This window comes from Mustela lutreola, chromosome 2 (genome assembly GCF_030435805.1).
Source record: "Mustela lutreola isolate mMusLut2 chromosome 2, mMusLut2.pri, whole genome shotgun sequence".
Classification (NCBI taxonomy): domain Eukaryota; kingdom Metazoa; phylum Chordata; class Mammalia; order Carnivora; family Mustelidae; genus Mustela; species Mustela lutreola.
The window spans coordinates 13080356-13097501 of NC_081291.1; the positions used below are offsets into that span (position 1 = coordinate 13080356).

At 52.0% G+C, this 17146-nt stretch overlaps 1 protein-coding gene across 7 annotated transcripts; it reads left to right on the plus strand.

Moving 5' to 3' along the window:
- Window positions 1-52: 52 nt before the first annotated feature.
- Window positions 53-17146, plus strand: C2H19orf44 (chromosome 2 C19orf44 homolog). 7 transcript variants are annotated; one of them, XM_059160364.1, is made up of 10 exons: window positions 53-199; window positions 1410-1600; window positions 4309-5074; window positions 7103-7421; window positions 10451-10524; window positions 11218-11596; window positions 12849-12944; window positions 14314-14480; window positions 15858-15911; window positions 16009-17146. In XM_059160364.1, the coding sequence occupies exons 3-10, from the start codon at window positions 4310-4312 to the stop codon at window positions 16192-16194; spliced, it is 2040 nt and encodes a 679-aa protein (XP_059016347.1). In that variant the 5' UTR covers window positions 53-199; window positions 1410-1600; window position 4309; the 3' UTR covers window positions 16195-17146. The 7 variants fall into 7 exon arrangements, with proteins under 7 accessions (XP_059016347.1, XP_059016350.1, XP_059016351.1 ...); XM_059160367.1 differs by having other exon boundaries at window positions 1410-1533; XM_059160368.1 differs by having other exon boundaries at window positions 14214-14480; window positions 16009-16192.

Below are 17146 nucleotides of genomic sequence, written 5' to 3' on the forward strand. Positions count from 1 at the left end.
ACCCGCCCCGGCACCATCACTCCCATGACGCCCCGCGATTGTGACCTGGGGCCCCATTGGTCCTCGGAACGCGGCGCGCGCCGGGATGTGTAGTCTCTTTCCTAACCTAGCGCTGTTGCCGGGGGCAACGGTCCCATCTGGCCGCAGTGTGTGGCCGAAGCCCGGTGGCGGCCTCTGCGGATGGACATCGTGGGAGGAGGTTGGCAGGGTTGACTGGGCTCCCGCCGGGCTTGGCGGCTGGACTCCGGACAGGAGTTGCGGGGAAAGGGGAGTGTTCTGAGGCTGGGCTGGGAGGGCGGCGGGAGGGCGGCCCGGCGCCTCACCCTGTTTCCCTGTCGGGCCCACTTAGAGGAGCGTGGTCGGGAGTGGGTAGCTCCCGGCGGTAGGGAAGAGCCCGATGGCCTGACGGGGCCCGTGTTTTCAGGGGTAGGTTTACTTATTTTTAACAATTTGACTGAAGATTCGTTTGCGTACCATACAATTCACCCCTCTTCGGTGTACAACTCAGTTACTTTGATTTATAAGTTTACTGAGTGGTGCGGCCATCACCACGATCCAGCTTTAGGACTTTCCCGTCGCCCCAAGGATATCCCTCCTGGCCCTTTGCAGGCCCTCCTCACTCCCACTCCCAGCCCCAGGCAACCACTGTGGTTCTTCGCGACTGTGCAGATTTGTCTTTTCTGGATGATCCTTATGAATGGGATTATACGGTGTGTGGGGTTTTTTTGTTTGGTTTTGGTTTTTGTTTGTTTGTTTGTTTGTTTTGCATCTGGTTACTTTCCCTTTGCATGATGTGTCCGAGATGCAAGCACGTTGTTGTGTGTGTCTGTATTTGTTCTTTTCTTCTTGCGGGATAGTATTTCGTTTATGGATGGACCTCACTTCTCATGCATTCATTAGTTAATGGACTTTTGTGTTGTTTCCACTTCTTGTCTACTCTTATGAACGTTTGCATACATTTCAGTCATCTTGGACTAGGTGGGAGCTGTCATACTGTTTTCTGAATTGGCCCCTGTACCATTTTACAATCCCCCATGACAGTGTATGAGCGTTCCAGTTTTTTCACATCCTCCCCCAGTCTTGTTATCTGTAGTTTTGATTGTAGGCATTTTAGTGGCTGTGAAGTGGGATCTGGTGGTATCGATTTGCATTTGCCTAATGGCTAGTGGCGCTGAAGGTCTTTACATGTGTTTGCTGGCCATTCACCTCTTTTTCTTTTTCTTAATTTCTTTCTTTCTTTCTTTCTTTCTTTTTTTTTTTTTTTTTTTGTTCAGGGCAGTGTCTGTCCATATTTTTAGCCTATTGGTTTATTTTTAATTGTGTGTTTTAAAAATACATCAGCCTGTGATGAAATGGATATAACACAAAATTTGCCTCTTTAACCATTATTGACTTATTTTTAAACCTAGGGAAACTTTCAGAAGAGCGAGATGCCGAAAAACCTGGTGTGGTGGTCGGGCTTTCCCTCTGACCCGCAGAATGGCCGGGGCCAAATCTTCTCCTTGAGCTTCAGTTACAAAAATATTAATAAAGGCAGCTGTCGATGTGCCTCTGCTTCCTCTTTACCACGTCCTTCCAGCTAAAAGCCCGTTAAAAGCAGGTATTCTAAATATTACTATCTAAATCTATCTATTCCATGCCCTACAATAAACATAGGAATCCTATGAAGGTCATAGTTATTACCACCTTTCTACAGATGAGCAAGCTGAAGCACAAAGTGGTTAAGTAACTTGCCCAGTGTCACACAGGCTAGGAATTCTCCACTGTTTCTCTTGGGTGTGGTTTTATTATTATTATTTTTAAAGATTTTATTTATTTATTTGACAGAGAGAAATCACAAGTAGATGGAGAGGCAGGCAGAGAGAGAGAGGGAAGCAGGCTCTCTGCTGAGCAGAGAGCCTAATGCGGGACTCGATCCCAGGACTCTGAGATCACGACCTGAGCCGAAGGCAGCGGCTTAACCCACTGAGCCACCCAGGCGCCCCTTGGGTGTGGTTTTATATTCACTGATCTCTGTAGTCAGGCTGGTGCTAGGTTAGTTAGTACTGCTGGTACCCAGCTCAGGCCTTAGTACCCAGGTGATTAAGATGGGGACAAGTAGGCAAGCTCACCAGGCAGAGAAACAGAGAATAAAAAGAAAAATAATTCACACTTACATGGAATCTTAGGTCTGGGTTAAATACTTTTCCTTGCACAAAATAATTGAGTTCAGGTTTGAAAGGCGCAGAGGACATAAGGTTGCCAGATTTAACAAAAATATGGGACACCAGTTGAATTTGAATTTCAGGTAACCAACAAATTTTTAGTCCGAAAATGTTGGAACATACTACTTTTTAGTGTAAAGATATTTGCGTCGGATGCCTGGGTGGCTTGGTCAGTTAAGCATCAACTCTCGATCTCTGCTCAGGTCTTGGTCTCAGAGTTGTGAGTTTAGGCCCATGTTGGGCTCCGCACTACGAGTGGAGCCTAGCTTAAAAAAAAAAAATAATTGGGGTCATACTTATATTCTAGAAATTATTTACTGTTTATCATCAATTCAAATCACCAGGTGTCCTGTATTTAATCTGGAAATCCCAGTAAGCTCATTTTCCAAGTGGACAGGGAGGGGAAAAAAGGCTTTTTTAGGTCTCACAGTGAATTAAAAAAATAGTAATAATGCATGGTCTTGCTAAGACATTCAGACAGTATGGGAACAACCAATGGTTGCCCATCTTGTCTTTTCTGCCTCACATAATATCATGCTGGCGACCTTATTATGCAGGCAGATCTCCCTTATTCCTTTTAACAGCTGTATTGTGTACCGTTATCTGCATGCACTCTTCTGGATCGCACCAGTTCTCTATGGATGGGTTCAGGTTTTTGACGAGTACAAACAATACTGCTGTGGCATTCCTTGAACATGCATCTGTGTGTATGTTTCCGAGAGTAATTGTAGGTAAATTTCCAGACATGGAATCTCCAGGGCGTGGGGTCTCTGCATTTCCCACTCTTCTTGCTGTTGCTGTGTTCTTTACTAAAGGGGCTGCAGCAAACACACACCCACTTGTTTTGTATTTTCCCACTTTGCAAGATTTTAAACTTTTTGAAAACCTTTGGAAATCTTGGAGTACGTCATTTTTATTCTCTTAGGGACACATGGGAACTCTGAGAATATACTGAAAGCACTAGCCTCCCTCCCCCAAAGAACGTACACCAGCAGGTACACATAGCATGCAGCCGACTTTTGGTGGGTGGTGGTGTGTCTGTCTGTAGCCTCTGTATCCTTCCAGGGCAGTGGTTTTCACACTTAAAAGTATGATATTCTGGGGGGCTCCTTAAATATACAGATTGTATTCGAGCCATTCTTTGTGAGAAAGCTGGGGACAGTTGGGTAAAGGAGGAGCCCTGATATGGGAAGCAAGTGGTGGTGTAACTGGCCAGGCTGTGAAGTGTGGTGGGGAAGAAGGGGGCCTTTGGTACCAGACCTGAGCTTTGAATTCGGCTCTGCTGCTCCACCAGCCAGGTGACCTCAGCTGGTGACCTTGACTGGTGACCCCCCCTTTAGGGGCTTTTCTTGGTCTCTTCTGTAAAAGGGGATGACAGTAACTGACTTAGGGTTACATGAAGATTAAATGAGATAATACAGCTCTGAGCAGAGTGCTGGGGACACCACTGGAGCCTGAGAAGCACTGGCTCTTCTCTTTAACATTTAACATGTCTCATTGAAGACCTGGCATAGAACGGTAATTCACTTGGTGCTGCTGGGTGTTGATGTTTTCATTGTCATCCTGGGGCTTGAAGGGAAGGCTCTAGCCGACTGCGAGGAGGAGTCTGAGCTCTCAAATGGGAGATATTGAAATATATAAAATCACGATAGGAATGTCAGCTATTCTTTTTTTTTTTAAAGAATTTATTTATTTATTTAACAGAGAGAGATCACAAGTAGGCAGAGAGGCGCAGAGAGAGGGGGGGAGGCAGGCCCTCCACCAAGCAGAGAGCCCAATGCGGTGCACGATTCCAGGACCTGAGATCACAACCTGAGCTGAAGGCAGAGGCCCAACCCACTGAGCCACCCAGGCGCTCCATCCTTTTTTTTTTTTTTTTTTTAAGATTTATGTATTTATTTATTTGACAGAGAGAGGGAACATAGCAGGCAGGAGCGACAGGCAGAGGGAGAAGGAGAAGCAGGCTTACTGATCAGGGAGCCCAATGGCGGGGCTTGATCCCAGGACCCCAGGATCGTGACCTGAGCTGAAGGCAGATGCTTAACTGACTGAACCACCCAGGCGCCCCTGAACTTACTCTCTATTTTCTTTCTTTACTCCCTAGAATGGCTTCCATAAGAAGAGCCAGCCATCCCGCGCGCAATATTTTTGGTGATTTTAGTGATACTTCCTTAGAAGATTCAAAAATGGAAGAAATCAGAAACTTGAAAATCAGTAGAAGTCTTACCAAGACAGGACCTGCTCATAGCAGATTTCTAAAAGGAAACCAAACCATGGGTGTAAAACACTCACTCCTGAAAGAGAAGGCTGTTGTGGATGGTGGGCACAAGCTCTCCTCAGGGAGACCCCTGACCACTGCCTCGAAGCTCAGGGCCAGCGCCGTGCTCACAAAACTGGCTCAGATAGAAACCAAGATTATGAACAGGAAGGCGCAGATGGTTTTGTCAGACATGGAATCTGACCTGAAGACCTCTGAGGAGAGTCTTCCAAAGAGCACAGACACAGTCCTTCCCAGGAGTACAGTCAAACTTTCTTCACACAGCCTGGACAAAACCTCCCAGAAACAAGCCCATGAAATTCCTGTGGCTGAGAGCGGCGCGCAGAATGGGAAGGTCAGTAGGTTTCTAAAGAGGAGGGAACCACCTGTTGAAAATACTTTCCCTGAAGCACATTTTGGAAAAGAGAGGAATTTTCAAACACCCAAAGAGAAAAAACCTGCTAGAAAACTAGCTTCTCCAGACAGCGATGAGGAGGAAATGAAAGAGTTGCTTGGAAGCTTGATGGAATCTTCTAGAGAAAAAGAAACATACACGAGTCAACTTTTCAGAGGCCCCAGAGTCAGTGAAAAAGAACAGACAAAACTATTCTTGGTAAGGTTTGCATGTACTTATTATTATTATTATTATTATTATTATTTTAAGATTGATTTATTTATTTGGGGGGAATGGGGCAAAGGGAGAGAGAAACTTTAACCAGACTCCCTGCTGAGTGTGGAGCCGGAGACAGGGCTCGATCCACGACCCTCAGATCATGACCTGTGCTGAAACCAGGAGTCGGATGCTGCTACTACTACCGCTACTACTACTACTACTACTACTACTATCTTCTTCTTCTTCTTCTCCCTCTCCCCCTCCCCCTCCTCCTCCTTTTTAAGATTTTATTTATTTTAGAGAGGGCACAAGCAGGGGTAGGGACAGAGGGGTAGAGAGAGAGAATCTTTAGCAGGCTCCATGCCCCCTGTGGAGCTTGATGTGGGGTTTGATCTCAGGACACCGAGATCATGACCTGAGTGAAAATCAAGAGTTAGAAACTTAACTGACCCTCAGGTGCCCCACGTGTCCTTATTCTTAATGAAGCCTTGCGTCTGCTCTTTGTATTGTGGTGCGTCTGCCAAGGAAGGAGTTTGACAAGGAACTGTTGGGCTCCAGGCAATCCTGGCTCCCTGTTGTGGGGCCTGCTCTGCGGGTGACGGGGTTTGAGGCAGTTTAGGCAGTTTACCGTATCTGGAGGAAGTGTGCGCACCTCGGTTCAGCACTGCGTGTGACTGCTCGCCAGTGGCCCCACATCAGCGGCCCCACACAGGAGATGTGGCTTCGCTGCACTTGGATTTTTTTGAGTTGAGATGAAATTCACATCACCTAAAAGTAACATTTGCGAGATGAACAAGTCAGCGCCATTTAGTCCGTCCGGATGTTGTACAACCACCGCCTCTGTCTGGTTCCAGAACATCTTCAGCAGCCCAAACCCTGTACCCGTTAAATAATCACTTCTCATCTTCCCCTCCCCCAGCCCCTGGCAACTTCTAGTCGGCTTTCAGTCTCTATGGATTTGCCTGGTGGGGCCTTTTCGTAGACGTGGATTCGTCCAGTATGTGGCCTTCTGTGACTGGCCACTTCTGCTCCGTGTAATGTTTTCGAGGTTCCTCCACACTGTAGCACGTGGCAGACCTTCATGCCTTTTCACAGCCGAGTAAGACTTCACTGCATGAATATACTACGGCTTACCTATCCGCCGTCCATGTTGGGCGGTTGGGTCTTTTCCACCTTCTCGCTGTTTGTCAGTAGTGCTGTTATGAACCTGGGGTACACATACCTGTTTGAGTCCCTGTCTTCCATTTTCTGGGGCTTTCCTTGTGAGTGCAGATACTGGGCCCTCCGGTCGTTCTGTGTGTAACGTACTGAAGCAGGGCCAAGCTGTCTTCCACAGCAGCTGCGCTATTTGCCTTCCCGCCACCGGTGCACGGGGATTCCACTTTCTCCACAGCGTCACCAGCCCTTGTGATCAGAGCTAACACTGGCGACTAGAGCCATATTCGTGGGTGTGAAATGATGGGAAAACTGCATTTTAAGGGGGAAAAATATCTGTATATACATTTTGATTCTGTTGAAGGTCCAGGCTACCATAGATCATATACTCAGGGGCCTTATTCATGAACTAATTTTATTTACTTATTTTAAAAAAATATTTATTCATTTGAGAGAGAGGGAGGAAGAGAGCACAAGTTGGGGGAGGGGCAGAAGAAGAGGGAGACCATCCGTAAGCAGACTCTGAGCTGCACACAGAGCCCGAAGTGGGACCCTGAGGTCATGACCTGGTCCCAAGACAGATGCTTAACTGCTTGAGCCACCCAGGTGCCCTTCAGGGGCCTTAATTTAGAAAAGGTGTAACTAACAAAATTTGTTCGAAAGCCGTGATATTTCTGATTATTTGTGGAATATTTCTGGTCCCAGTATTACCTTCTTTAGAGGTTGTAGCTTGACCTCTAGAAATGAGGGAGAGAAAGGGGGCACGGAATGAGAACTATTTGATCACTGATCCTTGGCCTCATGCCCCACTCCAGCCACATTGTTCATTGTTACCTGTTCGGTAAGTAATATCACTTATTTCTGCCAAAGTAGGATCCGATCCCAACTCCGCGCAGAATCCTTTCGCCACCCAGCGAGGAACTTTCCAGCCCAAAGTCATTTCGGACATCACGTCTGCCGGGCTCACAGTCTGCAGACGGGACCCTCTGCAGCACGCGTTCTAGAGCTCGCTCCTCACAGACTCACGCTTCGGGGGACACAGGCACCCGCACGGCATCGCGTCCCACTGCCGGCCCCCCTCCAAAGGCGGCCTCCGTGGTGCGGCAGGAGAAGCTGTCCTCCTCCCCCGGACGTAGTAAGGCTGGGCCTTGTGAAGAGTCATTCTCAGAAGCTGCCGATGACAGCCTGAACGGTAACCCACGGCCCTGGGCCCAGCCGTCACCCTGGGTGGGAAGGGCGAGTCCCATCTGGAGGGTCCCTGGCAGGGGAGGTGGGGTCACTGGGCATTGCCACGGGGAGTGCGTGGCTTACGCTACAGCCTCTGCTCCCTGACCTCCTTTCTTGGTGGAGGGGCCAAGTCAGATTTTTGTTCCATCTCCAATGTCTTCAGCGACCCTGACCAGTGAGAGCAATGAGCCGAGAACAAAGTCCTAGAAGCACAGAAGGCGGTACAGCAGGAGGGCGACTCAGTGCTCCTTCCGGCAAAAGAGAAGCTTACCTCCTTTCTTTTTTAAAGTCGGAAAAGGAAATCTCTAACCAGTCAAATTAGAAATTTCTGTTATTTCAATGTTATTCAACATTGTTTTTATCTTTTTTCAAAAAAAGATTTTATTTATTTGAAAGAGGGAGAGAGCATGAGCAGGGGGAGGGCAGAGAGAGAGAGAGCGCGAATCCCAGGCTGACTCCCCACCGAGCTCAGAGCTCCATACAGGGCTTAATCCCACAACTCTGGGGTCATGATCTGAGCTGAAACCAAGAGTCAGATGCTTAACCAACTGTGCCACCCATGTGCGCCAACATTATTTTTATCTTGATATTACATGTATTTTAAAAAGAAAGGAGGGGCGCCTGGGTGGCTCAGTGGGTTGAAGCCTCTGTCTTTGGCTCTGGTCATGATCTCAGGGTCCTGGGATCGAGTCCTGCATCAGGCTCTCTGCTCAGTGGGCAGCCTGCTTCCCCCTCTCTCTCTGCCTGCCTCTGCCTACTTGTTATCTCTGTCTGTCAAATAAATAAACAAAATCTTTCAAAAAAAAAAAAGAAGAAAGGAAAAAGATGTGTAGCCAACACTTACGTCTTCCGTCTGGGGCGTGTCATTGTGAGATCCAAGTTAAACTGTGTCTTGAGGGCCCAGTGGGCACCGGCTTGTGCCAAGTGTTGTGTAGCGGGAGCTTGATGGCCAACAGGCCCACGAGCGCCTTGCCCCCTGCGTGCTGGGGGACCCGGAACTCATGACTCAGCAGTAAGGGAGGAAAAATGGCTCTTCCATGGTCTCAGCCGGGGCCCTGCCACAAAAGACAGATTCAGAGGAGAAAAGCATATAGATGTTAAGTAAATATCCAGTGTTAAGTTTTACACGTGACATAGAAGCCTTCCCAAGGAAACGGACTCCCGGAGAAACAGCTGTGTGTGAACACTTTATGCTAGGCTCGAGGAGGAGTGGGAAGCTGTGGAAAAGCGTGATCGGACAAAAGGCAGTGAGCTAGGGGCAGGAAACGGGCAAACTTAGAGGCCTGCTGGGGTTCCTCTTGGCATCCCCCCATCTTGGAAAGAGGAGGCTCCTTTCCTGCAGGGGGAGGGAGGGCACTTCTCACGGGAGGGTCTCATGAGCTGCTTCAGGGCAGAAGGACAGAGAATTCTCGAAGCACCTGCCATGGGTCAAGTTCCTTCAGCCTGAAATACTCAGGATGCCGGGGTGGCCGAGTCTCGGGGTGGTGTGTCCTGAACCCCATCACAGATTAATGTGGGTGTGAATGCCGCAGTGGGGCCGCAGCAGCTCTGCTGAGACGGGGGTAGGGGGGTATTGCCAACACAGGTGCCCTTCTTAGGGGTGTGAGAAGCCCCTTGGGACACCCTCAGTGGCTGCCATCTACAGGATAACGTGTGACACCTCGCTAACCGTGGTTTTGATCCTTGGGCCCGAGGGGCTGGTAAGTAAGTGTCCTTGCCCCCCAGCCCCATGTACGGCCAGTCCCACTGCCTCTATGCCCTCATGCCGGCCTGCAGGGCGCTCTCCTGGTGGCCGGTCCCTGCCCTCCGTCATCCAGATGTAGCCTCAGAGAAGGAGGCAAGCTCGGAGCGGTGAATACATTCTGAGTTTAGGGTCTGACATAGCTGGCATGGACGTCCTGGCCTCACCTCTTACTGGCTGTGCAGTCTTGGGCTCTCTGTGCCTCAGTTTCCTCATCTGCAAGGTGGGGACAGAGCCATGCTTTTGAGACTGTGCATGCAAAGCACGGGCTGGTCCTCCACAGCAACATGTGCGTGTCAGGGTTGCCCGACACGATGAGGATGTTGTTCCTCAGCCTGTGCCAGCGCTATTCTAGAGTGCCCAAGTCCAAAATCACCCCAGTGCCTTTGCTCAGGCCAGCCGGGGCACCTTCCTGCGCAGATGCTCTTCTGGAGTTGTCTTTGCACCTGCCCTCCGTGTGAACTGTAGCAAGTGGCGGAGTCAGCTTGGGGGACGGGTGAGCCCCCAGGATTGCGGTGATGAGGGGGATTCATTCTGGGGCTTCGGGCTGTCAGTGTTGGGGGGCAGGCAGTGTGGGCCTCGTCCCCTCGCCTCCAGCCCTGTGCCACTGCCACACACGTTCTCCCTCTCTCACCACACCCGCCCGCTTCCCGGGCTTCAGGGCCTGAACTGAACCACGTCGTAGAGCTCCTGCCAGTGTTGGGTGATGTTCGCTGCCCTTCCGCCTGGAGGTGCGGGCTCATTTGTTGGGTCCAGAGGTACCTGGAATATCAGAATTCCACACAGGATCCTCTACTGCCAAGTCTCCAGCACCCATGAGTTCAGGAGCTGGTGACAGGCCATTTGGCGTGCCCAGTGGTGGTTCACTTTAGGCTCCTGTGCCCTTCACTGGCTCTAAATGGGAACTTGGACACTTTGGGTCTAGTCTTGTATCTGCCTGAGGTAGCCCCCACCCCACCCCCCATATCTTGAGCACGTTTGACACCATGTGTCCTTCACTGCGTTGCGGTCATCCAGTCATCTGGCCCCGTGTCTGTTTTTATAAATAAAGTTTTATTAGAACACAGCCACATCCATTTGTTTACACTGAGTAACTGTGATACAGTCGAGGGTACAAAGTGGAAAATATTTAGGACTTTGGGAAGAGGCGTGTGGATTCCTGTGCCGGCTTCCTGCATTTCTATCCTAGCACTCCGCACTACCTCAGAAGGAAACAGATGAGTCAATGTTGCCTGTTGCATTTTTGATTCCAGATTTTCGAATCAATCTTTTATCCCTTGAAGATCTGGCTCCAGCTGTCAGCGAGAACTCAGACCTGGAACAGAGAGTAAGTACAGCCGTCACTTTTCATCGTTGGTGATGTGGAAAGGTTTGTAATGGTGGTGCTTCATTGAGGCCCATGGTTCTTAACCCCCAGGGGACTCTTAGCACATCTGGAGACATTTTTAGTCATGACTGGGGTAGAGGGCGCTGCTTGCATCTGGGGGTGGCGGCCAGGGACACTGCTCAGGGTCCTGCACTGCACAGGATGGCCCCGCTGCAGACAGTGTTTGAGTTTGGAACGTCAGGAACACCCCGGTGAAAGATCCTGATTTGGGTGGTAACGGGACAAGGCTGCTTAACGTAGCAGGTGATCAAAGCAGGTCCCCCTTAAACCGCTCCGTAACGACGCCACGCTGACCTATACTCGTCCCAGTGCCCCGTCATGATTCTTGCCGTGTTAGTAACCTCCTCACTCCCGAACGCACGTTGTAATAATACGGAATGATGACATTTTGGCAGAGTTTGTGCACGTGCCACCGACACAGGCTCACGCCATCAGTGCTCAAATGCGGCAGCCCTGTGCCAGAGTGGCTCACGGGTTCTGCTCCCAGTCCTGGGCCTGCCCAAAGCCACTGAAGGGCCAGTGCGGACCCTCACCTGCTGGGCCCCCTGGGGACCCATTCCAACGCAGCAGTATTCTGAGCACACTGCTTGGACAAAGCCACATGCCAGTTACCTCTGTCATTCTTCATTTTAGAAAGAAGGCCAGCGGGATGAGGCATCCAGCCGAAGCCCCCGGGCCGGGGGAGCCCCCACTCTAAGCGAGGTCTCAGAGTGCCTGAGTGAGCCATCGGCTCCCAGCCCGAGGCCGAAGTCTCAGGAGCCCACAGCGAGCACGGTGAGCTCGGCTTATTCGGAAGATTTTGAAACAGCATCCGAGTCGAGGGCCTGTTCTGAGGAGTCTCCCGACAGGACACTGGACACTTCGACAGAATTCTCTGCAAGTCTGCAGCCAGACCTTGCCCTGCCAACACTGAAGCCTCGGAAGAAGCAGGTCAGGGACATTACGAGAGTTCTTGTGAAGGAGACAGCCGTGCAGACCCTCGATCCCGCCTTCACCTACCAGTGGGCAGAGGGTAAGCGGATGCGCCCCATGAGGGGGCGCAGACTCTAGGGGTGCATGCCGCAGGCATCCTTGGAAACAACGATGCAGAGCTTCAGGGCCTGGGGGATCAGGTTGGCGTCGTTAGCCGGCTTGGGAGGTGCCTCAGGGCCACATTTCCTATTCCGAGGATGAGGGCCAGCTGCCTTGGGGGTTGGCCACTGCCTCCCAAGCTCTAAAATGTCCCAAAAGGTTTCAGGTCCCACAGCGAAGGCGGTGGTTCACAATGTGGCGATCCTGTTCCCAGGGGACCTCAGCCAGGTTGGAGCCAGCTCTGGCTGTCGTGGCCGAGTGATAGTCTCATGGATGGAGGCGAGGGGCACTGCTCCATGTCCTGTGGTGCCCAGCGATGCCACTCACACCATCAGGGTTGAAATGCGGTAGCCCCGGGCCAACATTTCTCTTCACACCCAGTGTGACCTTCTAGACGTTTCTCTTGGCCCCAGCTTTAATCTTGGCCACCTTTCTTTTAAGCCTCCCTCCGCTCTCTTTTCTCATCTTGATGGACACCCCCAGGGTTGCCAGAGCTTATCCCTGGGCTGCGTGAGGCAGGGTACGGTTCCCCTGTGGTGTTCATTTTGATTTGGGGCTGCTTAGCCATCGATCAGCCTGGGCTGCACAGCGGGGTAGGACAGGGCCATTCTCTTGTTTCTCAGGGAGGAAAGTCAGGCAGATGTGGCAGGTCAGATTGCTAGAAGGCGTTCAAGGTCCTGGGAGCCCAGGAAACCACCATGTTCATCTCCACAGCCTCATGCTGCCCAACGGCACAGCCGGTTGTCTGACTCGGACGAATGTGTGCATTTCTGTATTGTTTTGTCATCAAACATAGCTGACACCATTTTCCTGGGCTAGGCTTAACATCTAAAGGCAAGGAAAACACAGCCTAAATAAACCGGATTTCAAGTGCAGGGCACATTCCTAAGCCTGCCTGTGGCCCTGTAGATGGCCCGTAGAAGGCCGAGGGAGGGGAGGGCCTGATGCCACTGTTGCCAGTCTACATGACCGTAGTGACCGCTTGGGACAGCTCAACTGACTTGTGCCAGGAGAAGCTAGCAGAAGGATGGAGGCCGGCTTGGGCAGAGTTTGAAAGGGGGAAGAGGCTAACAAAGCCAGAAGGGGTGCTGTCCTGTTCAGAGGAGAAAAGATCAGCTTCATGTCTCACGTGCCACCCACTGATGGCAGGTGTCCTACCCACTCACCCCCTCCCCCCTTTGTCCCTGGTATAGGGGCCGGCGTGGCGGCCATCGGGCCTGCCCTGGGAGGGACCTACGTGGACCCTGTGCCCATTGCCAGTCATGTCGTCAGCGCGGACTCGATAGAAGGTAACAGTTTGGTGAGGTGGGTCCCAGCGGTGAGGGTGCAGCTTCCAGGCCACCGTGGGTGGGGCGGGCCCCACATTAGTGCCAGGTTCAGGGAATCTATTGGTGAGATTGTCACAGTCTCAGGCAACTGCCATGGTTCCTAGGGTCCCGGATGACAGACTGAGTGTCCGAGAACCTTTGGTCTGTCTTGCCAAAGGATACCCATGTCCAATAAAACAGGAGAGTCACGAGTGACACCTCTACCCCAGCTGGGCTATTCCTGTGTGTTTGTCCCTGTGCCTTTGTGTCCAGAATCCATAGTAGTTTAACCCCCGAAGACACTCAGCTGGTAGCAGCCCCGGGCCATGGAGCCTTGCTGAGTCTGGGGAGTGGCAGGGGCCCGGGCAGCCCTCCCGGCCTGTGGTGGGGGAGGCCCTAGCAGCTGCCGATGGGAGCGCAGACTGCATCAGGTCCCCACAGGGCCACTGACCCCTTGAGAGACATGAACTAGCATCTGTCTAGTACCTCTTCTGTTTTTGCCCCTTTCAATTTTTTAAAAGATGAAGATACTAAAATATAGTGGCTGTAACCACAGGATTGTTTCTATCCTCTCAGAAAACCCTCCCGCTTAGCTAGCACTCCAGAGCTTGTTCCCTGTTGTTACGCAGCCTCCTGATGAGCCTTCTGGACGGTCGCACAACTTCCATTTTTCAATGTGTTTTGAATTTAATGAAAAGTTTTTTAGTTGTATTTTTTATTATTTTAGTTTTGTGTTTAAGAACACATACCATGGGACGCCCCGGTGGCTCAGTGGGTTAAGCCTCTGCCTTCGGCTCAGGTCATGATCTCAGGGTCCTGGGATCGAGTCCACATCGGGCTCCCTGCTCGGGGGCGAGTCTCCTTCTGCCTTCTCTCTGCTCATGCTCGCTCTGTCTCCACCAAATAAATAAATAATTTAAAAAAACCCAACCCCACATAAGATGTCCTCTCTTAGCTATTTCTAAGTGTGCAGTTCAGTGGCATGAAGAAGGTTCCCGTGGGGCAGGGGGTCCTGACTGACTAGGCTTCCACTGTGGTTGGGCATGAAGACTCTGGTTCCTTCCTGGGCGCTGAGCTTCCCACCTGCGCATCTCCCGGAGCCCGGGATGGTTATAAAAAATTTGCTTCCTGCCACCCGCAGGAAGCAGCTCTCTCACTCCAGGGTAGGGGCACCTGGGGCGGGGGACGGTGGGGCCTCGGGTACTTCGGGGGACAGTACCTTCCAGAAAGCATCCCCATGTGGCTGCACAGGGGCTCTGCAGAGCATGTGGGTCCCACGCGGCTGGCCCCCTCCCCCTGCTCCGGGGTGCACCGGTGGGGAGGCGGCCCCAGTGACCGGGAGCCGGTGCAGCCCTGACAGCCTACAGCCCAGCCGTGTTTGCGCTCAACGACATGCTGAAGCAGCAGCTGAGCCTGACGCAGCAGTTCGTGGAGGCCAGCCGGCATCTGCACGGGTCCCTCCTGCGGTCCCTGGACCGGGACTCATTCCACTACCACACCCTGGAGGAAACCAAACAGGTGACCATGGCACGCTGCGCTTCCCGGGAGAGCGGGCAGGGGCCTCGGCACACGGAGGGGACAGCGCTCAGCTGCGGGCTGCGGGGACGCTGTGGACCCAGCCGCCTACGGTCCCAGCGCAAGGAGCCTGCCTCTGACCTCGGAGCAAAGGCAGCCTCCTTGGGGGTGGAGGGGGTGGTCCTGTCCCTCGGCAGACCCTTCCCGAGCTCTGGCCCAGAGGGGCCTCCTCAGTCCTGGGAGCTGAAGTGCCAAGAATGTCACACCTCATTCTCTCCCCAAATTTTTGTCTGGTTATAAAAAATTTGTTCTCATTTTATGAAGATGGCGTTAGAGAGAGAGGTAGTTTGTAAAAGCCCTCCATAACTTCCGAGATGATTATTACCAACTCGATGTTCTTCAGATTTTCCCCATGTAAACATGAACTATAGTATGTGTAGTCTACACAGTATTGTGTTATCCTATATTATCAAATATGTATTACCATGTAATAGGCATAACATTCTATTTAATAATGAGTATGTCTACATAGAAATGGCATCATCCTCTATGAGCTATTTTGCATGCTGACTTTTGTCCTTTTCTCTACAAACGTTTCAGTCCCTAGTTCTCAAAACAAGGACTTTTGAAAAATACGGTCAGGATACCATTATAATATCAAAGCCAAACGAGCTTATCCTTTATTGGATATGCAGTGTTAGGTTTCCACGTATCTCGTGCAAGTTGTACATTTTGTTACTGTCAGAACCCAAAGTGCAGACACATCAAGATTGTCTGGGGTCTATTTGTCTTCTGGTCAGAGAGCAGTGGTTCTGGGCTCTCGTGCCCACGGAGGGACCCACTTTGAGAACCTGTGCTCCACAGGTTTCCCCTGCTCCCCCCCCCACCCCCACCCCATCTCTCTGATGTCTCCTTGCAGTTTATTTGTTCAAGGAAACGGGTTGTTTGATCGATGGTTGCCCCATTCTAGACTGTCGCTTGTAGCCCTGCAGTCCTTTTCCTCGGGTTGGTCCTACCCATTGGTTGATGGGACACAGCTCCAGGGATCCGCCTGGGTCACCTGCCTGCAGCCCACCATGGCTCCTCACTGCCGGCGCTGGGCCCACATCCTGGGAGGGGCACCCAGGCCCCCTGTGCTCGTGACGGCTCCCCTGGCAGCACCCCTCCTTTGCCAGCCTCACCCCCAGCCATGGTCACTCTTTCTTTCAGACCCGAGCCTTCTGGGCTCGTCCCTCACTTCCACGGCATGGTCACGTGGCATCCTGCCTTTTTTTCGGTCGGCCTGTCCTGGAGCCACGGGGACAGGCACCGTCTCCCAACACCCAAGCCCTCAGGAGACTTGAGGCTGCTGTGGTGACACCTCTGTCCTCTGCCCCACAGTACATCAGGCAGCACAGGCCCGCCCCGCTGTCCATGGAGGACGCCCTGCAGGAGGTGAAGGAGGAGCTGTGAGCTCACAGAGGTGAGGCGGGGTGTGTGGGCTCAGCCGAGCTGGTCCAGTGCAGTGGCTGTGACCCGCGTTGTTTTCCAGGTGACCGTGGTGGGGGCAGATGGCACGGAGGACTCACCTAAGCAGAATCCCAGCTCCAGCCTTTCCGGAGTGCTTGACGCTCCCAGCCCCTGCCTCCTCAGGGTGCCCGGCGCCAGACCCGAAAGGACGCACCGGCCAGGGGAAACGGAGCCACAGGCGGCACTGTCACCACTACTCCTGGGGTGACGGAGGATGCCCGCCTGTCTGGAGCCCCGCAAGGCGGCCAGACGGGCCAGGGGCTGCCTGCCCAGTGAGTGGAGGAGATGGAAGGGGTGAGAAGCCCCGTCTGCTCCAGAGGAGCCCACGCGAGACATCCAGGCTGGGGACACCTGCGGGACGCGCCAGGGCCCAGCTTCTGAGCAGACAGCACAACTCAGACAGCACGGGCCCACCGGGCACGCCCCCTCCGGACTCAGCCAGAGCACGCTTCTAACTCGAACACGCCGAGAAAAAGGTCTTTAAAAAAAGTTTTTATTTGAAGGCAAAACAGTAAAATCCACAAGAAATCGTTAACAGCACGTGTTTACGTTTTATCCTGAATCAGACACGTTTAAACAATTCACAGCTACAAGAAATCTAGAACAAAATCAAATCATTTTATCACATCAGGTTGAAAAGTTGGAGAGGACTCTGCATCTTACTGAAAAGAATTTCTGAAAAATGTTTTGTACAAAGAGACGGCACCGCACGAGCTGCCCAGAGACGCCAGGCGCGGCCCGTCCCCACAGACCACCCTCCCGGCCAGGCCCCCTCGGCAGCAGGGTGGGACGGGCCCGAGGCACGGCGGGGCTTGCTTTCCCCAGCCAGGCTCGGGGTGGGCCGTCCACGCGAGCGCTGGTGTTGGGTTCCTCTAAGTGACAAACACAAGCAGAGACGCTAAGGACACAGGCTCTCTGAGGGCATCACTCCATGACCTGAAGATACCTCAGATCAGCTTCCTTAGAACCTTCGTTTCTGCAGGGACCGTAAGTGGCTAATGTTTGGGGAAAAAATTTCAACTCAAACAACTAAAGTTAACTGAACTACGGGCCATGAGCACGCCCTAAGAGGAATCAGGTTCCAAATTCTCACTGGGATCCTCTTAGAGCAACATTCCCTTCTCTACCACTAAACATCTGGAGTAAAAATGAAAGCCCTG